The sequence below is a fragment of the Tachypleus tridentatus genome, chromosome 13, assembly GCF_004210375.1.
Source record: "Tachypleus tridentatus isolate NWPU-2018 chromosome 13, ASM421037v1, whole genome shotgun sequence".
In the NCBI taxonomy this organism is placed as follows: Eukaryota; Metazoa; Arthropoda; class Merostomata; order Xiphosura; family Limulidae; genus Tachypleus; species Tachypleus tridentatus.
Window position 1 is genome coordinate 139,748,400 of NC_134837.1, and position 25,350 is coordinate 139,773,749.

At 32.7% G+C, this 25,350-nt stretch overlaps 1 protein-coding gene across 1 annotated transcript in view; it reads left to right on the forward strand.

Annotated features, from left to right (window-relative positions):
* LOC143240082 (calsyntenin-1-like) overlaps window positions 1-25,350 on the forward strand; it is a 97,412-nt gene that overhangs the window by 54,237 nt on the left and 17,825 nt on the right. Inside the window, exons 6-9 of the mRNA XM_076481927.1 lie at window positions 11,595-11,786; window positions 18,398-18,670; window positions 19,636-19,814; window positions 21,332-21,458. Of these exons, the coding sequence (XP_076338042.1) occupies window positions 11,595-11,786; window positions 18,398-18,670; window positions 19,636-19,814; window positions 21,332-21,458 (771 nt within the window). The remainder of the gene's footprint in view (window positions 1-11,594; window positions 11,787-18,397; window positions 18,671-19,635; window positions 19,815-21,331; window positions 21,459-25,350) is intronic.

Here is a 25,350-nt window from a genome sequence, read left to right on the forward strand (position 1 = left end):
ATCCTTATCATCACACATATTATTTTTTTCATTTTGTATATATATCTAAAAGAAACCAATAACCCAGCAACACGGTGCAAAATGTTAAATGTTGACGAAAGAAACAAACAATAAAGTGTAATAGCGGAGCTCGGACAGCAGCATCGAATTTTTCCAATTACCAGACGAGTGTACTGACATGTTACAAAGAAACGATAATAAGAGCTAGAACGATATTGAAAAAATTACCATATCTGGAGGTTCGAAATGTTGCCGCTGCCAAAAGAGAAAATTAGCTGTTTCGTGTTTATAGGTTTTTATCCGCCAGAAAATGTTTTAATGGAAAACCAATTATAGTTTGACAAGTGACATGTAACTAGTTGTTTGTGAGTTTACAAAAGTAATGGTTCAAGACTTTTTCGTTCATTAGTTTGTTTATTTGTTTATAAGTTTCGTGCAAAGCTACTCGAGGGCTATCTGCGCTAGCTGTCCCTAATTTGGCAGTGTAAGACTAGAGGGAAGGCAGCTAGTCATCACCACCCACTGCCAACTCTTGGGCTACTCTTTTACCAACGAATAGTTGGATTGACCTCACATTATGATGCCCCCATGGCTGGGAGGGCAAGCATATTTGGTGCGACTGGGATTCGAACCCGCGACCCTTGAATTACGAGACGAACACCTTAACATGCTTGGCCATGCCGGGTCTTCGTTCATTAGAAATTCTTTAGGTGAAAGTATTATATTTTATTTCTTATTCATTTTCAGATTTGTCGATAGTTCTGATGTACAGATGAGTATTTATGATGTTTCAGTATGTGTATACAAATATATAGATGTGTGGGTCACAATATTCTTGAAAGTTTCAATGATTGGTCTCATTTACATGTTAAACTTGTTATTTCTGCTTGAATAGTTGCTGTTAGTTGTTAAGCAGAAATTACAAAAGTTGTCATTGGCAGTAGTGGAGGCTGACACTTTAAAAAGAAGGGAATTGATTACTTTTTAAGGACAGACAGAGGGCAAGTTTAAATTTTCACTTTTTTTTAAGGTTAAGTGTACGAGAACAGCCTTGAAGAATCAAATTCTTTGTTCATACATTTGTATAGCTTCATGTACAGAAATTTTTAAACCTCATTTACAGTTAAGTATTTTTGTTTGGATGTAAAGATAACTCTCGAATCTTTTACTGCTTTATGTTGAAGTTTGTAAATTACTGTACAAAATCTAATTTTACTGTATAAATGAATAGAAAGGAACTGCTTAGTGTCAAATCATTACAGTAATTTTTACTCTCTGAATGTGAGTTACTGTCAAGAGAAATGAATTGTAGTTTTACTAAATATCTTAAATGGCTTTGCTAACAAGGGTTTTTATCAGCTGTGTGGTCAGTAGAGCAACCATGTTATAATTCCAATGATTCTGATATTTAATAGTAAAATACTACATAACAGAAGTAATATGATCAAGATGGCAGGAATTCAGATTCAACTTGAATGTAATATTTTATATTGGGCATTATTACTGTTTTTGAGACCACAAGAAATTCTGGAAATGCTCAGTTGGTTGAGGGTCATTCCATGTCAAATCAACCAGATTTTGAAAAATTATTCAGGTGACCCCTCAGAATGCCTTGAAAACATTCACATGTGCTCATCTACCCATATAATGAAAAATTGCCAAAGATTAGATCAATATCTCTAATAGTTTCTGATTTAGAGCCTTGTAAAATTAATTTTTTTTTTAATTTTTGGCAAATTCCTTTTCGGGCAACTTTGGCTTCTTAAAGCTGCAATAGTAATGGTGGTAGAAGGCTGAAATTTGCTACACTGACTGAATTAATCTCACAGAATTCAAAAATGGTCTCAAACCAAGTTTGTCTCTCTAAGGATTTGCATAGTGAGGCAGTAAATCACCTGAAAACCCAAAATCACACAAAACATTAGTTTATGTAATAAGCCATAGCTCTTAAGTCCTAATATGATACAAAGCCGAATTTTTTTACTACTTTCCTATAACATATCAGTTGATAAATCAGCAATCGTTGTAATTAAAAGTCCATTAGATCTCCTGTAAAAAAAATTTAGTTGCATGCACCTTTTTATGATAGAACTAAAAATAGTCCTAATTCAGGCCACAGTTTGACCATGTCACCAGTTATTCAGTCTTTTCAGATTTTTACCATATATTTTTACATCTCTGAATATGATCTACAAAAGAATTCAGGATGGTATTCAACTTACTTTTTGAGTTATAATTTTTTAAAGTATCCTCTGACCATACGTTTTTTATTTTTAAAAAAATTCAGTTCAGGTGTGTTACTGTGTGCAAATATATCCATACAATTTTGAAAAATACCTGTCAGAATTTTATGAATCCCACTGAAATATTCTAACCAGCCTTTCACAATGTTAAATAATGAAGTTTTAAGAAACAAGAAAGAATTAATTCATTTCTGAACAAGTGTATTAGCATAATTAGTTAGATCACATGGCAATGCAAATATATTGTGTATGCATTACAGTTGTGCAGATATGGCTGAGTTTAAGATTCATAATAATAAATACAAAGGTAAATCAGACACAAAAAGCACAGTGCTATAACAGGGGATAACTGAGAAAGATTATAGTCACACCAAACTGCAATAATCGTGACAATGAAATGTTTCAAAAACTGCTTTGGCGATAAATTAGCCTCAACAACATCAAATAAACATTGCTTCGCTCAGACAGCTTGAATAAATTTCTGAAATTCGAGTTTCATTATGTTGAGATCACTTTGACTTAGAACGTAGTGGTGAGCACTACTGCCTTGCATGGTAGGTGCACTTATCAGACAAAGAATATGTTGGAAAGGAATCTAGATTTCATCTTTACGCGACCTTGCAGGCCACAAGAACATTTTGTTTCTTGATTTCTTCATAAATGACACCAACACATCGGAATGTTCATCTGATCTATCTTTTATGTTTCCCACATACCATTCATGATTGTATATGCATGTCACATATTTCCCTGGCTGATAATTGTCACTGCTGTCATTAGACACTATTTGAGCTGCTGCAGCATCACTTTCACCAACAGTTACAACTGTGTACACATCATCATCTGATAGCCTTCTCATATACAATTTGTTGGTAGAGTGGGGAATAAAGCTATGATGTGACCTAATACCTGCCACAGTTTTGCACTTTTCATAGCACTCAAGTAGATCAAACTTTACACAATACTGCAGGACTGATTCCTGATTGACAAGAAAGAACTGAATGTGGTCCTTTGCCTAATGGTACATATCAGAGACACTTACAATTTGATAATTTATTATTTTAAACAACCTTGATTTTTTTGAAGATCATGTTCAGAGATGTAAGAATATATGGTAAAAGCTGATTAGAATATTTCAATGGGATTCATAAAGTATTTCAAAATTGTATGGATATATTTGCACACAGTAACACATTTAAATTGAAGGGTTTTTTTCAAGTAAATAGTGTATGGTCAGAGGATACTTTAAAAAATTATAACTTAAAATGTAGGTTGAACACCATCCTTATTTTTTTTTTTTTTTGTAAATCATATTCAGAGATGTAAGAATATATGTTAAAAATCTGAAAAGGCTGAATAACTGGTGACATGGTCAAACTGTGGCCTGAATTAGGACTATTTTTAGTTCTATCATAAAAAGGTGCATGCAACTAAATTTTTTGTACAGGAGATCTAATGGACTTTTAATTACAACAATTGCTGATTTATCAACTGATATGTTATAGGAAATTTGAAAACAAAATTCAGCTTTGTATCATGTTAAGTCTTAGAGCTTGTGAATATGAATATGTGAATATGTAAAAATTACAGCTGGTTGGTTTATAAATAAATACAAAGTGAATATTTATTAACCAGAATTTTTAGAAAATCATTGTCAATGAGCTTCTACAAAAATGAAAATTATGAGTAGCAAAATTTTAATTAAGTTAAAAAACAGTAAATGCAACTTTGTGACAATGTTTGTCTTTTTTTGTTTCAAATAATGGTGGAAGAATATAGGTTGGTACTATAATTTAGCATCAGTTTTCCACAACTGTACACATTTACAGACTTTATAGAACAATTTTAATAACTTATTTTTTCTCACTAGATGGAATAATTAAATAATTGCAATAAACTATGTGTTTTATACATGTTATGTGATATATTCTTTAAATTTAAATATGCCAAATTTATTTGTGGCTATCTTAATAGCTATTTTGACTTCTGTCTAAAAATGGATAACTATTAATATTTAGACAAAATATTGCTTCAGTAAATTGCCAATGGATGGAAGTTAATGGGCTAGCATATTTTTATTGTGTTATTAAAGATTTATATATGTATCTGTTTATTTACATTAAATTCTGATATTACATTTAAAAAAATGTTTAACTTTTATATTTTTTTAATAGGCTAACAATTTTACTAAAGCCAATGTTTGCAGTAAGTCAAGTGTTATTGTCAAACAAGTATGAATTGTGCATGAGCAAGCAAGAAGAGTTGATAGAAACTAAAACTAATTTCGACCTTTATCATGTGGCCTGTAATTTTCAGAAATTACCTGACACAAGATATTATTTGTATCGAATGTCTTGTGGTCATCAATACTTTATTATCAGTCCTGAAATAAGTTTAAGTTGTTTTTTTTCTAACTGCTACGTACAGAGCCTGAAGTAGAATGAGACAGTAGTGAGGAGTGACAAAATAACTAAAAAGAAAGCTTGCTGTTATCATAGCCTGATCATGGTATTAAATTGCCTAATTACAGCCCTGCTGGTACATTTACCAAAGTACACTGTGAGCTTTCTAAATTTTATATTCATTGTAGTAAAAAATCTGACACAAGATGTTGTTTCAAAATATGGTGTTCTATCTATTGTGTAATACTCTTTAGATTTGTGTTTTTGATCTCTACTTCAAAGTTCACAGATACATATATTATGCACTGTGGAACTACTATCATTCTTATAATTGATCACCTAAATGTGATATGTGGTACTGTTTTTGATATTTCAAAAGTTTAGTACCAGGATTTTCATTTCATATTATTTGTTTGTATATATAAATTGTTTCTTCTTAGAAATTTCAAGACATTATGTAATAAAAACATTTGTGTTAAGTTTGTTTAATAGTTGGCTAGTTGTGTGTTGACTGGCATAGCCAAGCCTTGCTTCTAATGGAGGAATAACATTTGACCCAAAATAGTTTTAGACAATTGATATTAAACTCTTTAAGTGAAGAAAGTTTTATTTAGCAAAGAGTTCTTGATTCACAGTGATAACTAGTTGTATTTATTCTGAAACATTAGGTTAAGAGTTAAAGTTAAAGAAAACATGTCTTTGTATATAAAATACAAGATTAATATTCAAAAATATTTTAACTGTTTCCACAGTTGAGAGGTTTCAAGTGTAAACCTACATGCCAAAATTACTAATTTCATTTAAATTTTCAAAACTAACTCATTTCAACAATTGATTGCATTTTATTTTGTGAAATATTTTTGGTGTAAATTGCAAATAAAAATGTATGTAAACTTACATGTCTATGCAGTTTCAATCACATATTTATTTATTTATTGTAGATGTTTTATCCTATTTCAAATGATTGTTTTTTTAATGATAAGAAACTTGTCCCTTTATAGTGCCAGCTGGCTATGCTTTGTATGTCATGATTTTCCCTTGTTTTTGATTTATTATTAGAGGCCTTCATTCCCACCATAGCTTGTCTGAAGAAACACTACTAAAATATACCTTTGAAAATAGCTACATGGAATGTTTAAGGCCCTATGGACAGAGCTTATTATAAAATATTAACACCAGTGTACAATAAATAGTAGTTTTTAGGAAGTTTATAAGACTTAGCAACTAAAACCTAGGAATTTTTTAACAGTTTGTCTTTGTATGTGCTTTTCATTACAGAAAATTTTCATGCTTTATATGTTTGAATGTTGTGAAAAGTTTATGACAAGACATTAGGAGAGCTGTTAGGTTTTACAATGTCAAAAGTTTCTCATGAATCAAATATTTATTTATCAAATGTTGTTGTTAAGTTTACTACATTCAAACAAGATATTTTATGTATTAACATGTTTTTAGAAGAAAAAAGAACTAAGTGGAAATAAATTTATCTCAACCAAGAAACTAAATATATTGTTAACTAGACTGACAAAGTTAATAGAGTAAAGTGTTAATATAAATATGCTAATTCATATGAAGATGAAACTGAGTGAACATTTTCCTTTCAGTATTTGGTTTTTCTTTTTCATTACAGGGAAAGCCAGTAATAACTATGTGTGTAAATAACAAAATTGAGTTTTTCATATAGTGATACAGTATTTACTATAGTAAGTTTCAGAAGTTAATTGGGTGAAAAAACATTTCTAATCATAATTTCTCATGTAGACTAAAGTAGCTAATGGTAAAATTTGTCAAGATCCATATGTATATTTTTTACCCAATGATTTTAGCTGTGAATGGGAATATGCCTGTTAAACTTATGACAGTCTTAATTATAAGCATTCTATTAATGTATAAATGTTTTTTAATTAACACAACCAAACATTTCAGAGAAATCTTACTATAAGGCTTAACTGTGTTTATGTAGGAATGGAATTGTTCTTGTCTTCTTGGGTTTTTTGGTTCCTACAAGCCCAGAGATTTTCGCTGGTTTCTCCACACAAGGAGTTTCTGCAGTGAGGTGTATCTCCATTCACAAAGATGGAATTATGATGCCAACCAATGTCCTTATTTTGACATTCACATCACCATGTTCACCTGCTACCACCAATTGCAAGCTATGGCCATACATTCCAAACCCTCTCAGATGTTTCCAGTGTCAGAGGTTTGGTGTCTTGAAAACATCATGTCCTGGTTCCTTGACTTGTGCTAGTTGTGGTGGCAAGGACCACGATACCTATGATCATGAAATGGACCCTCATTTTGTCCTACTTTCGTTCTTGCCCTAAATGGTAGGAAGGAAAAGAGGTGCAGGATTTGAAAACTATTGAAAATATTAGTTACCCTGAGGCTCGAACGTTGCTGTCCACCATTTCATCTCGAACATATGTTGCTGCACTTTGTTCCACTACCACGGTGGGAGTGCAAATGGATCTTTCTGTGCCTCCAAAAAATTGTTGACGAATCAACTTCAACACCCATCTCTGTCCCTAACATACATTCCAGCAAACACCAAGGTCCACTTCTATTGGCTCCAAGTATGGGCATTTCCTCGGAAACATCTTCTTCTCCCATCCCAAGATGCAATATGATCATTCGTTCATGTCTTCATTTGCTGGAATCCTCTTCCAATAATTTGTCAAAGACCTTACCAATTGAACCAAGGGCAGGATCCATGGAGGTTGACAGACCTCTTTAGAAGAAAGCTGTGGTCATAAACAGAAGGGCTCCCAACACAATTTTCCTACACATAAATAAAAATGGCCACCTTGATACAATGGACTTTCAAGGTTTACGTTCTAATCTGGATGACATCAAAGCACTGACTGCTTTGTATGTCCTGTATGTCTTTCCTTACAGGAAACATTTCTGAAACATTTAAAGTTTATCTTCAACTAAATTTTGGTCATCTCTTCCAACCTATCAATACTAATCCAGTTTTGTTTCTTTCTCTCTCCTTTTGTTTGTCAAAAAAGTATGTACTGCTAATACCTGAATGCAAAAATGGTGTTTTTGCGCAGGTTACTCAGATCTAATTATTTCGCATCTATTATTTTAAGGTTATTCATAATAAAGTTTGATATTTAGCAACAAACTAGATTATTCAGCACAACCATGAGAACCTGTATCATGAATCTCAACACTCTAATTAAGTAATGTAGAAGATCAGCATAGATCGTATCCTGTTTGCATTATTACTGAAGAAAGATAATCCTAATCCTTATCACCACACATATTATTTTTTCATTTTGTATATATATATAAATAAAACAGATATGTTAGCCGTTTTTACCAATAACCCAGCAACATGGTGCAAAATATTAAATTTTGACGTAAGAAACAAACAATAAAGTGTAATAGCGGAGCTCAGACACCAGTGTTGAATTTTTCCAATTACCAGACACGAGAGTGTACTGACATGTTACAAAGAAAAGATTATAAAACCTAGAACGATATTGAAGAAATTACCATTTCTGGAGGCTCAAAATGTTGCCGCTGCCAAAAGAGAAAATTAGCTGTTTCGTGTTTATAGGTTTTTACCTGCCAAAAAATGATATTTTAATGAAAAATGACAAGTGACATGTAACTAGTTGTTTGTGAGTAAACAAAAGTAATGGTTCAAGACTTTTTCGTTCATTAGAAATTCTTTAGGAGAAAGTCTTATATTTTATTTCTTATTAAGTTTCAGATTTGTCAATAGTTCATATCTACAGATGAACATGTATGATGTTTGAATATGTGTATATCGATGTTTGGATCACAATATTCTTAAAAGTTTCAATGATTGGTTTCATTTACATGTTAAATTTGTTATTTCTGCTTGAATAGTTGCTGTTAGTTGTTAAGCGGAAACTACACAATCGGCTATATGTGCTATGTCCTTCAGGGGTATCTAAACTTGGTTTTTAACGTTATAAGCCTTGAGACCTACCACGAACCACTGGGAAACGTGTTTGTATGAACCTTTAAAACTGCTCAATACTTAGACCTCATCATACCAATGCGAGCCGTTGAAACTACACTATACTTTAGGCGATATTATATCAGTGTGACACTCATTAGACAGGATTAATTCAAGAAACATATTTACCCTATATGAATGAACAGCAAAAAAACATACATTTAAAAGCTAACAAACTGATATTTTTGGAATGTAAGTGACTTTTTTCCTAGGAAGGGATGCCTATTTGCACTGATTAATAATGTTTTAGTTACAATGTATTTATGTAATTTATCTCGGACATCTCTCCAATTTGTTGTGTTACGTATTACGATTTTAAATAGCAGAAATTTTAATTTACAAGTGAGCTGAATGAAGGTATGTATCAAATTTATGATATTTGCCAACAAGATTGATACACACAATTTCCTTTTTTAGCACAAATATATTTTAATATACAATTGATAATAACAGTTATTACTAATAGCTGTTTCAAATAATGATTTAAACACAATAATTATACGAACTAGTCAGTAGTCAATCTTGTATATGGTCTGGAAGTGAATATTTTATCGATGATCCAGGTGTGCATATTAATTAGGAATTTATATTATTACACTTCACTTAAGCTAGCTAGCTGTTTAGTCTTGGCTATTCTGACACCGCTTACAAGCTAATTTTTTACCGGTGAAGATATATAATGTCAGGTTAACCAGAAGATGACCTAGGAAGGTCGAAACATTGTTCGCTGCTTTTCAATGAAAGTGTTAATACCCACACTAACCGTTCTGAGATACATGGTCAAATATCTGTAGTTTTCTGATTAGTAAGCGTTAATCACAGTTATAGCTTCCAAGGCTTATAGTATAGTGACTTTAGCTAACCAACAATATTTTCAATCTGTCTCTTGGCACTATTCATATTTCAGAAATAGAAATTGGATGTAGACTGGATAGAAACCTCGACATATTGCATGTAAAATGCATGCTGTGCCATATGAGCCAGTTTTAGGAATCATATAAAATGTTTGTTTTAAATGGATAAGATATTTTAATAAGTCCGTTGTTGTATTTAGGTTTAAAGTAAGGAAGTGTAAAAATATGAAATAACTATAAATAATGCTGTTCATTTTGAGGTGTTTCTTGATCAAACTCTTAATAAAGCGAAATTATAAAATAGTCATTTTTTCAAATCACAGTATCAAGAGTTTAGAAAAAGAACTGCTATTTTAGTTGTTTTTTTTTCATTTCATAACATGGCAACTAATTTTTCAGACTTCCTCAAATTATTAACAAAGTGTTAGTTCAACTATCATCATGAATGGAAATAATGAAATATTTTATACTCTTAGAAAGTAAACTTCCTTGTATGTGTTTTTTATAGCAAAACCACATCGCGCTATCTGCTGAGTCCACCGAGTGGAATCGAACCCCTAATTTAAAGTTGTATGTCTGTAGACTTATCGCTGTACCAGTAAGAGTGCTTAAAATTTTGTCCAAATTGTCGATTTTTAAGCGCTTGTTAGAATTTGTATTGAGATGTATTGATATTTTGTTATTTACAAACCACAGAATATAATGAATTAACTTTAAATATTTTTTTGCATGGTTGTTTGTATTAACAAATGTAATTGTCTATAAAGTTAACATTATAAAGCTGTAACTTTGCACTCATACAAAGTGAAAAATCATTCACTTTTGCACTGGTATAAACGTAAAAGTATCAATGTACAGTTAACCAATAGAAAAGTTGGATTTCCATGTGAGCATACATGCACAGATTGAGTGATGCACATTGTTCTTTTAGTTACGTAGATAGTTGTCTCATATTGTTGAATTCTCGAGGTTTGTTCTGCATTAATGCTCCATTAACACTGTATAAACAACACAGCATTATGAGGCCGATAAATTAGATGCATGAAAATCTGTCCATTAGACTGTTGTATTCTTTTATCTCAAGATATAAGCTGATATTTTGTATTAATAATAACTAAAACTTTATGTTTTCATATGATGATGAATTATTAATAGGTTGTTAAAGAATGATACATTTCTAACAAGGTAATATGACAAGTAAATTTGTGATATTAAAACCTGGATATTTCCAGGTGTATTGTTAGGTCATGATTGGTAATAGGATCTAAAAAGATGTACTTTTAACTTGTGGAGTGATTTGTTAGTTTGAAATGCTTTTAATTTTTGTTGGAAAAGTTAATTGTGGTTTCTTTACTGGGTGAACTCAATGAGATAACCTATAACCTAAACATGTAATGAACTAACCCACTTTTAAGTCTTACTGTTTCAGTTTTTGCTCATTCTAATACTATAAATTTAGAAGAAAAAAGTGCAAACTTTAAGATATTGTTACAATGAACCAACTGTATTCCTGTAAACACATATTTGTTGTGAGAAGTAAAACATCCACATAATCTGTTAAATTATTGAACTCATAAAAAAACTTGATTTTTATTAATTATAAAGCTGTTGTTTGTTTTTGGGAAATTTTGCTGTTTACATTTTAATTTTTGAAATAGCATCAGAAGATGACAACAAAATGAATAATTGTTGTTACTGACAAAAGGTCTTTGGCTGATGTTTTAGCCAATAAAGTATTTCATCTCCTCAAACTAAATGAAACATTTAATGTTTCCAGTTAATAGCTACCTAGGTTTTCTATCCTCTTAGGGCTAATTAAATTCAAAATTTCATATTGTAGCACTACTGATACAAGTACTCATGCATAAAGGACTATTTAAAACTATAAATTCTAAGTATATATTATATACTAGTAATCCTTGTAATCCTCTAGTAAAGGCCAAGGCAAATGTTCATTTAGAGATACATATCTATGTAATTATAAGTTATGAAATAATCTGTCTTTATTATGTGTAAAATTATTTTACAATTTACAGCGACACATAATTGTATATGTTTTGTTGATCTCTTGCTTTATTTGTATATCGATTTCTAATAGGCATGCATGAGAGAATTGAGTATCTACCAGGCTCTGGCCGCAGAATTTTGTTTCCTACTGCCAACCTTGACTTGTGCGATGTTCCTTGCAATCTGGAACAACTAACCACTAGTGTTGATTTGGTCATCCAGCATGCAAGAAAAGACTGTGACCGAGACACGTATTCTGTGCAGTCTCAGAGGACATTATGTGGTGAGTATTGATAGTATGCTAAAAAACAGTACTGCCAAAGTATGGGCCACCCAACTGTGCATCACTCACAAATTGATTGAAACCAAGTCTCAGTAGGCTTTTATTCACCCTTAATGTATCATTTAATTCAAAATAAAAACACCTCAAAGTTAGATTTACTATAAACCTGAAATGGACAAGAAAGACATTAGTGATGTAGGGGGGGGGGACATCTGTCCCTGGGTGCAGCATCTGGGGTGGGGGGTGCAAAATTGATGTTACATAATTAGGAAAATTGTGTAACGAGGGGGTGCGAAAACCCTAGGTACATCTCTGAAAGACATATAACACTATGTAACACAAATTTTGTTCCTGGATGGTATGTGTTATTTGCTAATTGCTTATGTTGTAAAAGTATAGAAAATGGCCATTATTCCCTCAAACTTTGCTTTTGTGACCTGGATAATGAAATTTAGAAATTAACCTATTTTATATGTAAAAATGGGCAAATTTGCACATTTTTATTTACATAAAATCTGAATAAAACAACATATGAATCGAGATTTACATGTATTTTTACTAAAGTTATACAAAAATCAGCAAAGATGTTTAAAAGTGAGAAGTTTTTGCGAGATTTGCGACTGTAATGTAAATCACTTTGATGTAACAGCCCCCAAATATATTCTCCCATCATGTTTTCCTTATACGCTCCTTGTTAGTGGCATTCAAAGTCCAGTATATCTTGGTGGAAGTGCTCGCCTTGCTCCTCTGAGTATGCTTCCATGTTCTCCTTGAATTTATCAAGATGAGCGTGAAGGATATGGACTTTCAGGGACATCCTCCAGCCTATTTTGCCATAGTTTTTCACCAGAACCTCAACCAGTTCCACATAATTTTTGGCCTTGTGATTGCCCAAGAAGCCCCGAACCACTGTAACAAAGCTGTTAGTGGCATTCAAAGTCCAGTATATCTTGGTGGAAGCTCTCGCCTTGCTCCTCTGAGTATGCTCCCATGTTCTCCTTGAATTTATCAAGATGAGCGTCAAGGATGTGGACTTTCAGGGACATCCTCCAGCCCATTTTGCCATAGTTTTTCACCAGAACCTCAACCAGTTCCACATAATTTTTGGCCCTGTGATTGCCCAAGAAGCCCCGAACCACTGTAACAAAGCTGTTAGTGGCATTCAAAGTCCAGTATATCTTGGTGGAAGCTCTCGCCTTGCTCCTCTGAGTATGCTCCCATGTTCTCCTTGAATTTATCAAGATGAGCGTCAAGGATGTGGACTTTCAGGGACATCCTCCAGCCCATTTTGCCATTTTTAGTTTTTCACCAGAACCTCAACCAGTTCCACATAATTTTTGGCCTTGTGATTGCCCAAGAAGCCCCGAACCACTGTAACAAAGCTGCCCCAAGCTTTGTTTTCCTTTCTACTGAGCTTCTTGGGGAATTCTGTGTACTCCAGGATCTTTATTAGTGGTCCAACGAAGACACTAGCTTTGACCTTTGCCTCAGATAGCTTAAGGAAGAAGTCTCAAAGGTACTTGAAGGCTGCAGACTCCTTATCAAGAGCTGTGACAAACTGTTTCATAAAACCCAATTTTCTGTGCAGTGGTGGGAACAACATATACTGGAGGTCCACTAGTGGTTCACACATGAAATTGTGCCTTCCCATAGTGAACTCAGTCTGTTGTAGCCAGTGCATCCTGTTGTAGTGTGCTGCAGTGTCCATGTTGTCCCAAAGGCAAAGATAATAGGGAAACTTGGTAAAGCCTCCTTGGAGATCCATCAGGAATGCCACCATTTTGAAGTATCCAATAACCTCCCAGCCATACTCATCATACTTCAAGGCTTCTCGCAAGGTCTTGATGCTGTTGTATTCCTCTTTGATGTGCTCTGAAAGATATTTAAATTTTAAAAGGTCTAAAATTTGTATAATATAAAATCTTACTATTCAAACAAGTAAAAATTGTCCGTCTTATCTTTTAGAGTTTTACTGCAGTGCTCATAGGTAAAATGATGTGCCCAGGGTTTGTCTTGATCCCTGACAAGCATGCCAAAATATGACTTGTAGGCTTCACACATTTTAGCACAGAGTATTTTTCGTTCTTGTTTTGATAAATTGGCCACATACGTAGTAGAATGCGTCTAGAGAATACTTGCAGCTTGATGGTGCCATCTCTGATAAAATCATATAGGTCTATGTGTTCACTTAAGCAGCTAGAACAAAACTGAAGTGGTGAGCCCCTGTATATATATATTACTATGGAAAGTTCTAATGGATTCTCTTAAGTTCTACAACATTCTAGAAAGTTCGATAAAAATCTCTTATCAGCTACTCAGCACTGAAACTACCTGGAACATTCTGGAAAATGGTTAAATTTGAAAATTTCCTTACCTAGGTCAAAAAAGCAAAATTTGAAGAGAAAAATAGGTCTTTTCCATTTACTTTAGGCATAAGCAATTGGAGAAATAGCTCTCTGCCCAGGAACAAGATAAAGTAAAACTTTTGTTACGTAGCGTAATTGCACTTTTAAGACCTCATTGTTACTAGCATTTGTAACTACTGATTTTTCACTGATACTTGTTTTTTTAATACATTTTTAGTTGATTCCTCACAATTTCTCAGTGACTTTACTGGCAGGTCTTCAGCACAGGCTTATAGAGTTTTTGAATTATATCATATGACACTGGTCCAAGAAACCATTTTGCCAATCTGTGGAATTTCATAAATTCATGATCATTCTTTGTACTTCCATTTCAGCAGCAAGAAAGTTGAGTATTACTGATATATAGGGTCTAGGTGAGGTCTTTTTTAGTTTTGAATCGTTAATTACATTGATTTGTGTAGCCAAACTGGTAAAATATTAGTTTTGAAATGCTAGTGTGAGTTGGATGTCCTGCACTGAAGCCCTAGTTGCATGGATTGATTTTCATCTGTTTCATAATATTATTGTTTGTATCAGTTTCTCTCCAAAGACCAGTGTGACTCTTATCCAGTCATACACTCGTGTTTTGTTTTATATTCTTCTTCTCATGGTGAAAGCTAAAATAAGATATGATATGGAGGTGCTATGTGGTTATTGTAGCACGAAGGGCTGAGATTGAAAACATGCTTATTTTACACTAACTCTTTTTGTGGCATATTGTGGGTCATCTGTGTCAGTTTTTTTGTTTGTTAATTGAGTTTTTAAAATGTACAATTTGTCATTCTGCTTTTCAATAGCCTATTTTAACATGTGATAAATTTAAAATAAATTTGGGCTAATACTGGAAAATACTGCAAGAAATGGTTTGCCAGTATTAACATGTGAAAATATATTTTGAAATATAGAGAATGCACAAGTTATCCTGGGCAAATCATGGAAGGGCATAAAGAAGAAACTACGTTCATGGACACCATTTATGAAGATCTTATTAGAATATATAGAACCAGTAACTGAGCAAGAAATTTTGATATGATCATAAGCTTATGTAAAGTTACAGTAATTAGCAACTTACTTGATGGGACACCCCAATCTAACTGTAAACAATCAATTTGCAAATAAAATTTAACACTCAGTAACACTACTGTCCAACTGTTGAAACTGTCTTCTGTTTATATATCTGTAGTGTACAGTGGAATGTCATTTAACAGTTAGAAGAAGTAAATTTCTTCCAAAAACACGTACAGTATTTAGAGTTTCAGTTTTCTTTTTATAACAAGTGCTATCTTTCCTTTGATGACACTTTCTCTGGTGTATTTGTTAACAAAATATAAAACAACCAATACAGTAAAAAATACGTTTATTTTTAAAGATGCTATGGATATTTCAGCTTTCCACTTAACACCTTTCAATCACATTTGCAAGTCGCTGTGTTAAGTACTTTAAAAACAAGACAATAGACAAATTAAATACACGTTATAGTGATCTGTAATCTTCACTTTCTCCACACTGAGGATCTATGTGTGAGGAAGTAAAAAGTAGTGAAGATCAAGGATCAAGTAAGAAAAAATAAAAAAGCTAATGTCACACTAGAGAATGGGGGAGATAAGGAGTTGTGATTCAGTGACCTGTCATTGCAACTAGTGATTATTAATAATCTAAACAATTTAATTTTGTTACAATTACTCAGAAATGCTAAAATATGCAATAAAAAAGGGCTTAAAAGGGTTTAATGAGTGAAAGTGCAGCAAGCATGATGTGGCATCAGATCATCAAAACAATGTAAACAAAGAAACAGTACATTTTTTACAATATAGAAAATGTGAAAGTGATATAAAGCTTGTAATAAACATATTGAATTTACACCTCCAAGATCTGTAGTGTAGTTACCACCACAATATGCAACAATTTGTTTTGATAAATCATGTTTTTTTAAAATGGTCACCAAGCAATTCGTCAAAATTTCTGATGTAACTCTAGGAACTGACTGATAGTCTAAAAGTTTTACTTTCACATTTTCTTCTGGCAAAAAATATTGCACCATGACAGGCATAATTTTGGAATCTTTTCAGTTTGAAGCATCTGCTGTAAGTGAAATGAATAGTCTCTCTTCAATAGTCTCATTAAGTCTTTCCTCAGTTCTTCTGCTGCTAAAGGAACAATTGCATTCAAAATAATAGCCTCATTCTTCGTTCTGGCTGAAGTGAACTTTGGTTCAAATAACTTTGCTATCAGTTTGGAAGAGCAATCAGCTGTTTCAAGGCTTATGTTATGGACAGTCACTCTCTTCAGCCACAGTTGTTTTAAGAACACATCAACTTTTGAACTTTGACCAGCTACTGAAATACTAGCTGCATGTTTAGCACTTTTTAAATGGTCTTTTATGTCTGGGTGGCCACCATGTGAAACAGAGAATGCAGATGAATACTGCAAACATTTGAATCTGTCCTCCTTGCCACAAATTTTTTTCATGAATGGATATTATTTTGCAATTCACTGTTGAATGTGCACTTTCTTTTACCAGCTTTAGACATTATGACTGGGATTAATTTCTGAAATAAAAGAATGAAAATAATTCAGCACATAATATAATAAATTCTGTAATTACAAAAGTAATCACAAAGCACAAACACTTGCTCAAAGAAAGCTTTGCATATGCTGCCACTCACTGCTTGTGCAGCTGCCGTTATGCAAGTACCCCCAATAGCAGCCCACTGATGAATCATTATAATCGTAGTACGGTATGAGTATCTGTGAATTTCGTCTGATGCAATACCTTTGAAAATGTGCATGCTACAGCACTAATGGCTCCCTCTACCCATCAACTAATAAAATGAAAACTTAAAAATTATTATTTACCAACATGCAGATTTTAACATTTTTCGTTTATCCTTTTTGGAGTTTATACCTTTTCATTATAATCTGGGACATTCCTGGACAAATTAGTAAACCGGACAGGACAGACCCCTCAAACTGGGACTGTCCCTGCCAAACCAGGAAGTATGGTAAGCCTAGTTATTTTTATCTCATCATGTATCATCAAATTTAATTATGCAATGATCATGTGTGATGACAAGAAAACCCACTTGTAGAGAAAAATATGTATATGCAATGATCATTCCTCCCCAAAAGTTCTTCTATTTCAGTTCTTGCAGCCATATCTTTATTAGAGATTAACATTACAGTTAAACTGAAAAGCCTTTGACTGCTTCTTCAAACATTGACTATAAGATGAGCTGCGGCATGTGATACTCTTCTATTACATACACAGCTGTGCTCATAATTTTGCAAATGACAGTTTACAACTGATGCTAAATTTTAAAATCATGAACAAACTCAAGGGTGAACGTGAATGACAATTGCTTCGAACTTTATGAAAAACTCCTGGCCAACAAGAAAATGCTAAAAGAAAATTCCTTGTCAGAGAAGTGTCTGTAGAAGAACTAATGTAAGTACATATATCCTTTTGAACTGATGATACTAACTCTTCACTTCAAAAATGGGGTTGGGGGAGAGGACCCCTTTGATTTTAAAATTTGACTGTCTCTCCTAAGTATGTATGATCATATTGCACATTTTGCACTGTAGTAATAATCTTAGCCACATGTTACCTATGTTACACTTTCAGTTGTTAGACCACTTAAAAGCATTTACTTCTTAAAATGTTAAGGAATAGGGCTGAAAATTGTTCTAATGTGGCATAAATTCATTTTGTGTCTTCCTATTTTTTCCAGTAAAGCTTGTGAATTACTGTTAATTATATTTTGAAGCATTTGAATTTTTCATTTTTGTCTTTGTAACTGTAGAAGGCTGATAAGCTGCCACAAAGAATGGTTTTTCCTATCATTTACTGATTCAATCCAACAACTGTTTTAATAAAGCTTTACTATACAAAAACTGTATCTTATAAATAGTTTATGTGTAATGTAATTTTTATCATGTACAGTTAAGTTGTAACTGTCAGCTCTTAAATGTTGATTTGATATATTGTTTATATAAAGTCTCAGTAGAATTTATCTTTTGATGCAATTTTAATTGAATATATTATCTGTCTGTAGTTTTACATTTGATATTTTTGCTTTGTGAAACTTCACCGTATGTTGTTAGTTTAATAAATGATGATCAGTTATTTTGATATCATTATATTTACTGAAACCATTTTGAATTATAAGGCTATCTGATTCTCAACTTTTTATCTATTCCAACCAGGTGCCAGCACAGAGAGTGCAGATTTACTTCCTACATCAGATGTGGGAGCAGAATGGATAGACAACCAGCCAACAGATGACAGACATGGGAGTGATCAAATCTATCAGTTTGATGGTGCTACTAATGCCATAATGATCTCAGAATCTACACTTAATCACAACCTAACTGACAATTTTACAGTATCCTTCTGGATGAAGCACGAGCCACCATTAGAAACCAGTGATACTTTTCAACATACTAAAGAACATATCATCTGTAATGCTGATGATCACAGTAAGTGATGATGTGCTTTTTTCGTTTAAAATTGATATCTTATTATAACCTCACTGTTCAGTTCACAAACTAATTTACTGTAAGTCCACTTCATTAAACTGCTAATTCACAGTAAAGAACAGTTAAATGTTCATTAAACTTTGCACATCTAATATTGTTGTGTAATCACTGTTGCTGATTTTTCTTTTTAAATTGTTGAGTGCAGTGTCATTTAGCATTGTGATTTATCTTTCAGCCAGTCAGGGGTACTCTTTGGGTTAATCAAGTAACTGGTTACACTGCACAACAAAGTTTTTGCTTCTTGAACACTGTTAGGTTTCCTTGTAGATTTTTGGCTGCTGATTACAAAAATCATGTCCAAATTTGCCCATCATATACTGTTTCATTGAAATCTTCAGTTTCACCAGGACATTGCTACAATGGAAAAACGATATCAGGGCAACTGGAATCCGTCAATGCTTGCTGACAACTGTTGGACACTGCTAGGTGATGCACTGGACATTGAATACAAATGAAAATCAGGAGCAAAACACTTTTAATTATGTTGAACTTAATAGCATATTAGAAACATAAATGCATTAAATACATTACTGCTGGTAAACAGTTAACTGTCTATTTCTCAGAGTTCCTATGTGATGAAGCAAAACCAAAACTATGTTTGTACATACCCACAATCAGCAAAAACTTTTCAGGAAGCAAAACTTTTCTAACAAATTGTTGTGCAGTGTTATCTAAGAACAAATTACCTTCTTTTGAGTTCACACATGTTACTTTTTTTTTTTTCTATGGGCATTTATAGCAATTCCTTTGTATTTTCAGACTGTAACACACTAAATGTAAATATACTTTGTTTTTTGTTATTGTTTGATTCAAGCATTATCCTTTCATTTTTGTGACTGATAATAAGCATAGAACCAAAGAAAGTAAAGGAACTTTTCATGACTGAGAGGATCTTAATCTTACAGAACACAACCGTCATCACTATTCCATTTTCATCAGAAACTGTCGATTAGTTTTGCTGTTGAGGAGAGAATTCAACCAGGAACAATCCAATGTATTTAAACCTGCAGAATGGCGTTGGAAATTATCAGAAGTCTGTGATAACCAGTGGCATCATTATGCTGTTAGCGTAAATTTTCCTGAGGTATAGTCCAAAAATGGAAAAGCATATGAAGTTATTTTTATCAGATCTAATGTATATAAAAGCCAGTGTGTGTGTGTCACATCACACATGATATGCCTTGATTTTTAGAAATAGGAGGAGTCGTAAAAGTCTAAATGCATTTATCTAGGTAGGATAGTTCAATTACTGTCAGCCCATTACAGATTTAAAGAGACGATGAAAGGAGGCCATGAGGGTTGGTGTGCCATGAAACCTTGTAAGTGTAGAAAGTGTTGGCATAATAAGCCTAAAGTAAAGATATACTGTGGGATCACGTAACCTAGGGCGAAGTGCATAAATGTATCCTGAATGTAAAAAATGCCAATTCAGTTTTAAACTTTAATCGTTTCTCAATTAACCTATTTTCTGTTATATCACCAACATTTTTAATAAAAAAACAAACCTGCTTAATCAATAGAGACTCTAAATTAAGAAATCAACAAATATTTTTTTCATTTTTGTTATCTGTACACTTCATTTTATACTTTCAGTACACAGACTAACAACATTAGGTTTTTATTTTATTGCTGAGTAACATGACGTAAAATCCATTGTTACCGAAATGCACTGGCTTTTCTATGTATATTAGAAGTTGTTAATTTAACACTATTACGAAAAGTGGGGCCTAATAGGCCCCAGAGCAACTTAAAAGGTTATTAATATTAGGCTAATAATTTTGTATTTAAATGAAATTGCCATTTAAATCCATTAATGAATGGATTAATGAGATTCCCACTGTCCCTATCTACTATCTAGCGAAACCACAGCCAGGGGAACAGGCTTGGAGAAATCAGGACTAGAAACGTCTTTTCGTAGGAGTGTTAATCACTTTTTACCAATAATTTTCCTATGAATATACCATGAAATCATAAATGATCATAATTTTGATTGGCTGACAAAGGAATTTACCAATGTTTTGACTGCCTTGACTGTATTTTTCTGCCTTTATGTTGGCTGGGCTGATTTTACAGAATTTATTTCAGTTTGCTATGATATGTGAACTTAGGGTATACTTAAGGTAGGGATGGTAGCACTTGTCTCATCATTTTTGATGGGCTGTGTGCTAATGTAGTTAACAGTGTGTGAACTTTACTACTTAAAAATATATATATTTCGTGTACAGAGAAAGTTTTATGTTTGGGAGCTGGATAATTAGATAAAAAAACTACCTCTAATGATAATCTTTGGGTATTAAAAGAGCATCATGTTCAACTAATAATTGAGAAATAGTTAGTTAGAAGTACTTTTAATAATAAAGTTTATTGGTTTTTCCATATTAGTATCTAACTCGTAATGTATTTTATGTACCAATTTCAGAGTTATTGTTATGGGTCCCAAAGTGAAATTAGTTGTAAGTGCATTTTGAGAGCATTTGCAAACTAAAAATTTTGTTTTATCAAAGTGAATTTTGATATTTTTGTTTTGATACCATGCAATGCAACTGTGTGGTTTTGGAATTATGATTTTTATGGTATAATTTCAATATAAACGTATTACAGGTTAATTTATATCTGGATGGTCAAACTTTTAAGGAGAGGCCAAACAACTATGAAGTGATTGACGACTGGCCATTGCACAAGATGAAAATAATTAACACTACCTTGGTAATTGGTGCTTGCTGGCAAGGTATATAGTCCTGTTTCTAGTTCTATCTTCAGGTGGATAAAATTGTACACAATGCTTAATGTTGGTGATTTGTACTGAGAATTTATATTTAATTCAGATATTTCTATTTTGAACTTAGAAATCTATAGAAATAAATTAAGTAGTTTATATACACTATTCTTTAAGGTATTATTTGATCAAAGCAGATCGGGTAGATTTACTACTGAAATAATGAAAGCCTTTCCTTTTTGAATGTTATTTTAAAGTCTGAACTTCCTTGACAAGATGTCAAGTATGCATCAACTTATAAAGAGTTCACTGTTCTCCCATCTTCCATGTAGCTTACTGTGCATACATTAGGAAAATTTACATAAGTTCTGCTTGAAGGTTGCACTAGTAACTTTTCTTACTGTCATATGTGTCTCAAGGTCATCATTAAATCTGATGCAAATACTTCTACTAATATTTGAACTTTGGAAGTTGTACTCATGCAATGGCCTTCTAGCTAGCTGGAAGATCCCTTGGCTGCACTGGCAGCTCTTATTAATCAATGTATTTGAGTGCTGAATTATCAGCAGGTGTCCCTATAGAAACTGGATATTTAGAATACCTCATCCCTTTTCTGATGATGGTGAACAAGTTTGATCTTTTACTCAAATGTTTGCAGAGAATATTTTTGTCACCTATCCCTAACCCTGACAAAGATTCTGCTGGCCTCATTCTCCTTTTTTTCTTCTTCATATATGCTCTATTTTTAATGTTAAACCAATTTCTGTTATGCCTGAGAGTGATAGTGTTATGTTAACTTGTTCTTGAATTCTTGTGGAAATCAGCTAATTTTAATGGCCTTCACACACATCTCATTCGTAACATAGGTAACCTCTTAGTGATGTTATCTTCCCATACTTATCTTACGTATGAAGTTTATGAGCCTCAAATTAGTTGCTGGGATGAAGTAAGCAATCTTTCATGTGGTATTCTAGTTTCAGTCAGTCTCCCGATTCCTTTAGTGAGGATTAAATTTCTATATTGCAGCGTGACTCTCATTGATGTAGGTTGTATTATCATGTTCCTGTTATTTTCCTTTGAGACCTAGAATTTTAGCATATTGACTTACTTCATGTTCACTATTTCCATTCCTCACTTTCAACCTTATCAAGTTTCCAAACCAAGGAGTTAACCATGTAGGTTTCTTGACCAACTCTGTTGACTCTCTTCTGTTTTTGTGCCAAATGAATCTCTCATGTTGACTGTTAGAGGTTCTATCAAATTGTTTCTTCATCTTCTTGGGTTTGACAAATTCTTCAGTCCAGTATTTGTAATTCTCCTCATCATGGTGTTTATCTAATTCTTTTCTTCATTCTTTCCATCTAGATTGCCTACAGGTTTTGACTCAAGAAGTATCAAATTTATAATCTCATATTTTCATGACTCCAATGTAATCAGGAAGTTGGAAACTTGTTATAGATTTGTCTCAACTCATTCCTTATCTTGAGACACATAATTTCAAAATGAAAATACATGACTTTCTTATGAAAGTTTCTTCATTAAGACCATTGAGTGACAATATACAGAGGATTTATTTTCCTATTCTTATTCATCCATTACCTCATCATTTTCATTTTTGTCATTAAGAGGTAGCTTATCAGTCAGTGTCCTTTCCTTCAGATTAGCTTTGGCTCCATGTGATTTCTGCCAACTGGACAAAGCATTTCAAGGTCTTCATTTACTCAACATTGACTTTCACTTTTACATGGATAATTGGCTTATACTGACCCTTTTATCCATTCTCTCTCATATACATGCTCAATAAACCAACCAGCTAAATACATCCTTTGAGTGGATCATCCACAGCTTCAAATTCTCATCAGCACCAACACAGTTATTTAGTATGTTTAGGTTTTGTGATCAAGATAACATTCCACTCATCTCCTGTGACAATGCTACCTTTAGTCAAATGTAGATACTCTTGTATCTTTCAACATACTACTAAAGATGACATTTTTTCTTTGGGAATGATGGCTTCATTTCACAAAGTTATTCCCGTTGGGTGTGTTCACACATGACATCTCTAATAAGATTTTGCTTCTCAGTGGCATCTTACTTTATATCTATTTTCATGCTATGTAAGTTATTCTTCCACTGCTTTTGACTTTCACCAGATTTGGTTGAATTAACAGTTTATGATAGTGGGATCTTTTTTACCCATTATCGTATAGACTATCTTTTCACAGATGCCTCTGTTACAAGTTGAGGAATCAGTGTTGTTCTAGTTCTTGAAAGCAACAAGTTACATCAAAATATTAGAATTTTAGGCAATTCAGTATGTTTGTTTCAGACTTCTTCTTCTTCTCCACATCTTCCCACAAACAGTGAGCCTACATCAACAATGATGGTAGTGCTCATTCTCACAGACTTCGCTTTTCTTCAGTTTATCTACTTCTTTGGCTTTATTTTCAATATAACCATCTTCAAATCTGTCATGATGTTCAGTGTCTGTGGCTGGTTGTTGTCAGGGAAGTCAAATTCTCTTCCTGGATGGTGCTTGTTATTTCCTGGTTTTATCCCTATGTCATCAGGCTACACTACTAATATAACTTGTTGGTCTTCAGCTCCTCATCAACTTGTTTCTTTCCTTAAGTATTCATTTCATGATCAGAACTTAGTTTCTTTCAGAGATACGTTATCACCTTCAGATGTCATTTAACCCCTTTGCAATGGGCTTGGTATAAGTTTGTCTACACACATTAAGTATTTGCATTATAACTTTCAATACAGCATGTGTATCTTCACAAATTTTGGTAAACTTTAAATAAAGATTACAAGTAGTTTGTATATAATAACTAGGATTTTTTAATGAAATATTTTTACTAAAGATTTGTTTGTGAAGATAGTATTTTGTTATTAGGCTGCATGCAAAGTGATTTCTTGTTAAAAAAAACAACAACTATTATTTTCTCCAAAAATCTCAAATATTATTTGCATAAGCTCAAAAATATTTTTAATTTCAAGTGTTTGTTTTCAGTAAGACATTATATTTTATGTTATTTTCTGTACTCTAATCTCATAACCATCATTAAAAAAAATTAGGAAATAAATATAAACTATGTTTTTCATGAGATAGAATGACTATGTATATATATTATAACACAAAAATACAAATCTTTAGTCAAAGTAGCTTACATTTCACAATGCTATATATTTACATATATACTTATTATTTTTTTATTATATTGGCCTACCAATCATGCCGAACTAACATTACATAACTAAATTAGCCTTTAACCCTCCCCCTGTCTTAACTGAGTTTTATTTACTAGTATTTTGTAGTGTACAGTCACATTTCAATTATTATACATTATATATATATATATGTGTGTGTGTGTGTGTGTATGTGTGTGTGTGTAGATTATTGCAATTTTTAAATAAATTATTTTTCTACTCTGTTGCTGCCGGACACAGGTTGCTAACCATTTAAAAATTTGCATGTGAAGGACATCAAATAAATATTGTTTTAGATTTTATATATATCATTGAATAACCAAAAATCATAAACGATTACACTGATACCTTAGAATTCCACTAATTTATTGAGCTTACCGAGATTTACTTAGATTTTACAAAATATGAAACTTCGAGCAGACTAAGCACACAACCTACCTCATTGAACTCTTGAATTAAAAGAACATAGAAGACTTTTCAAAGATTAAAATGGCAAGGAGAACATCTGTAGGGACATTCCAAGCTGTTGATTGTTATTCACATGTCATATATTGAAGTAAGTGTGTATAAAGAACTATTTAAAAAAAAATGTAAAGAGTTGAACGGGGGGTCACAATGTTTAATTCAGAATAAAAAGATATAAGGTTTTTATTTTATATTCCAGCTTATGTAATTTGAGTTCCTAATTTGA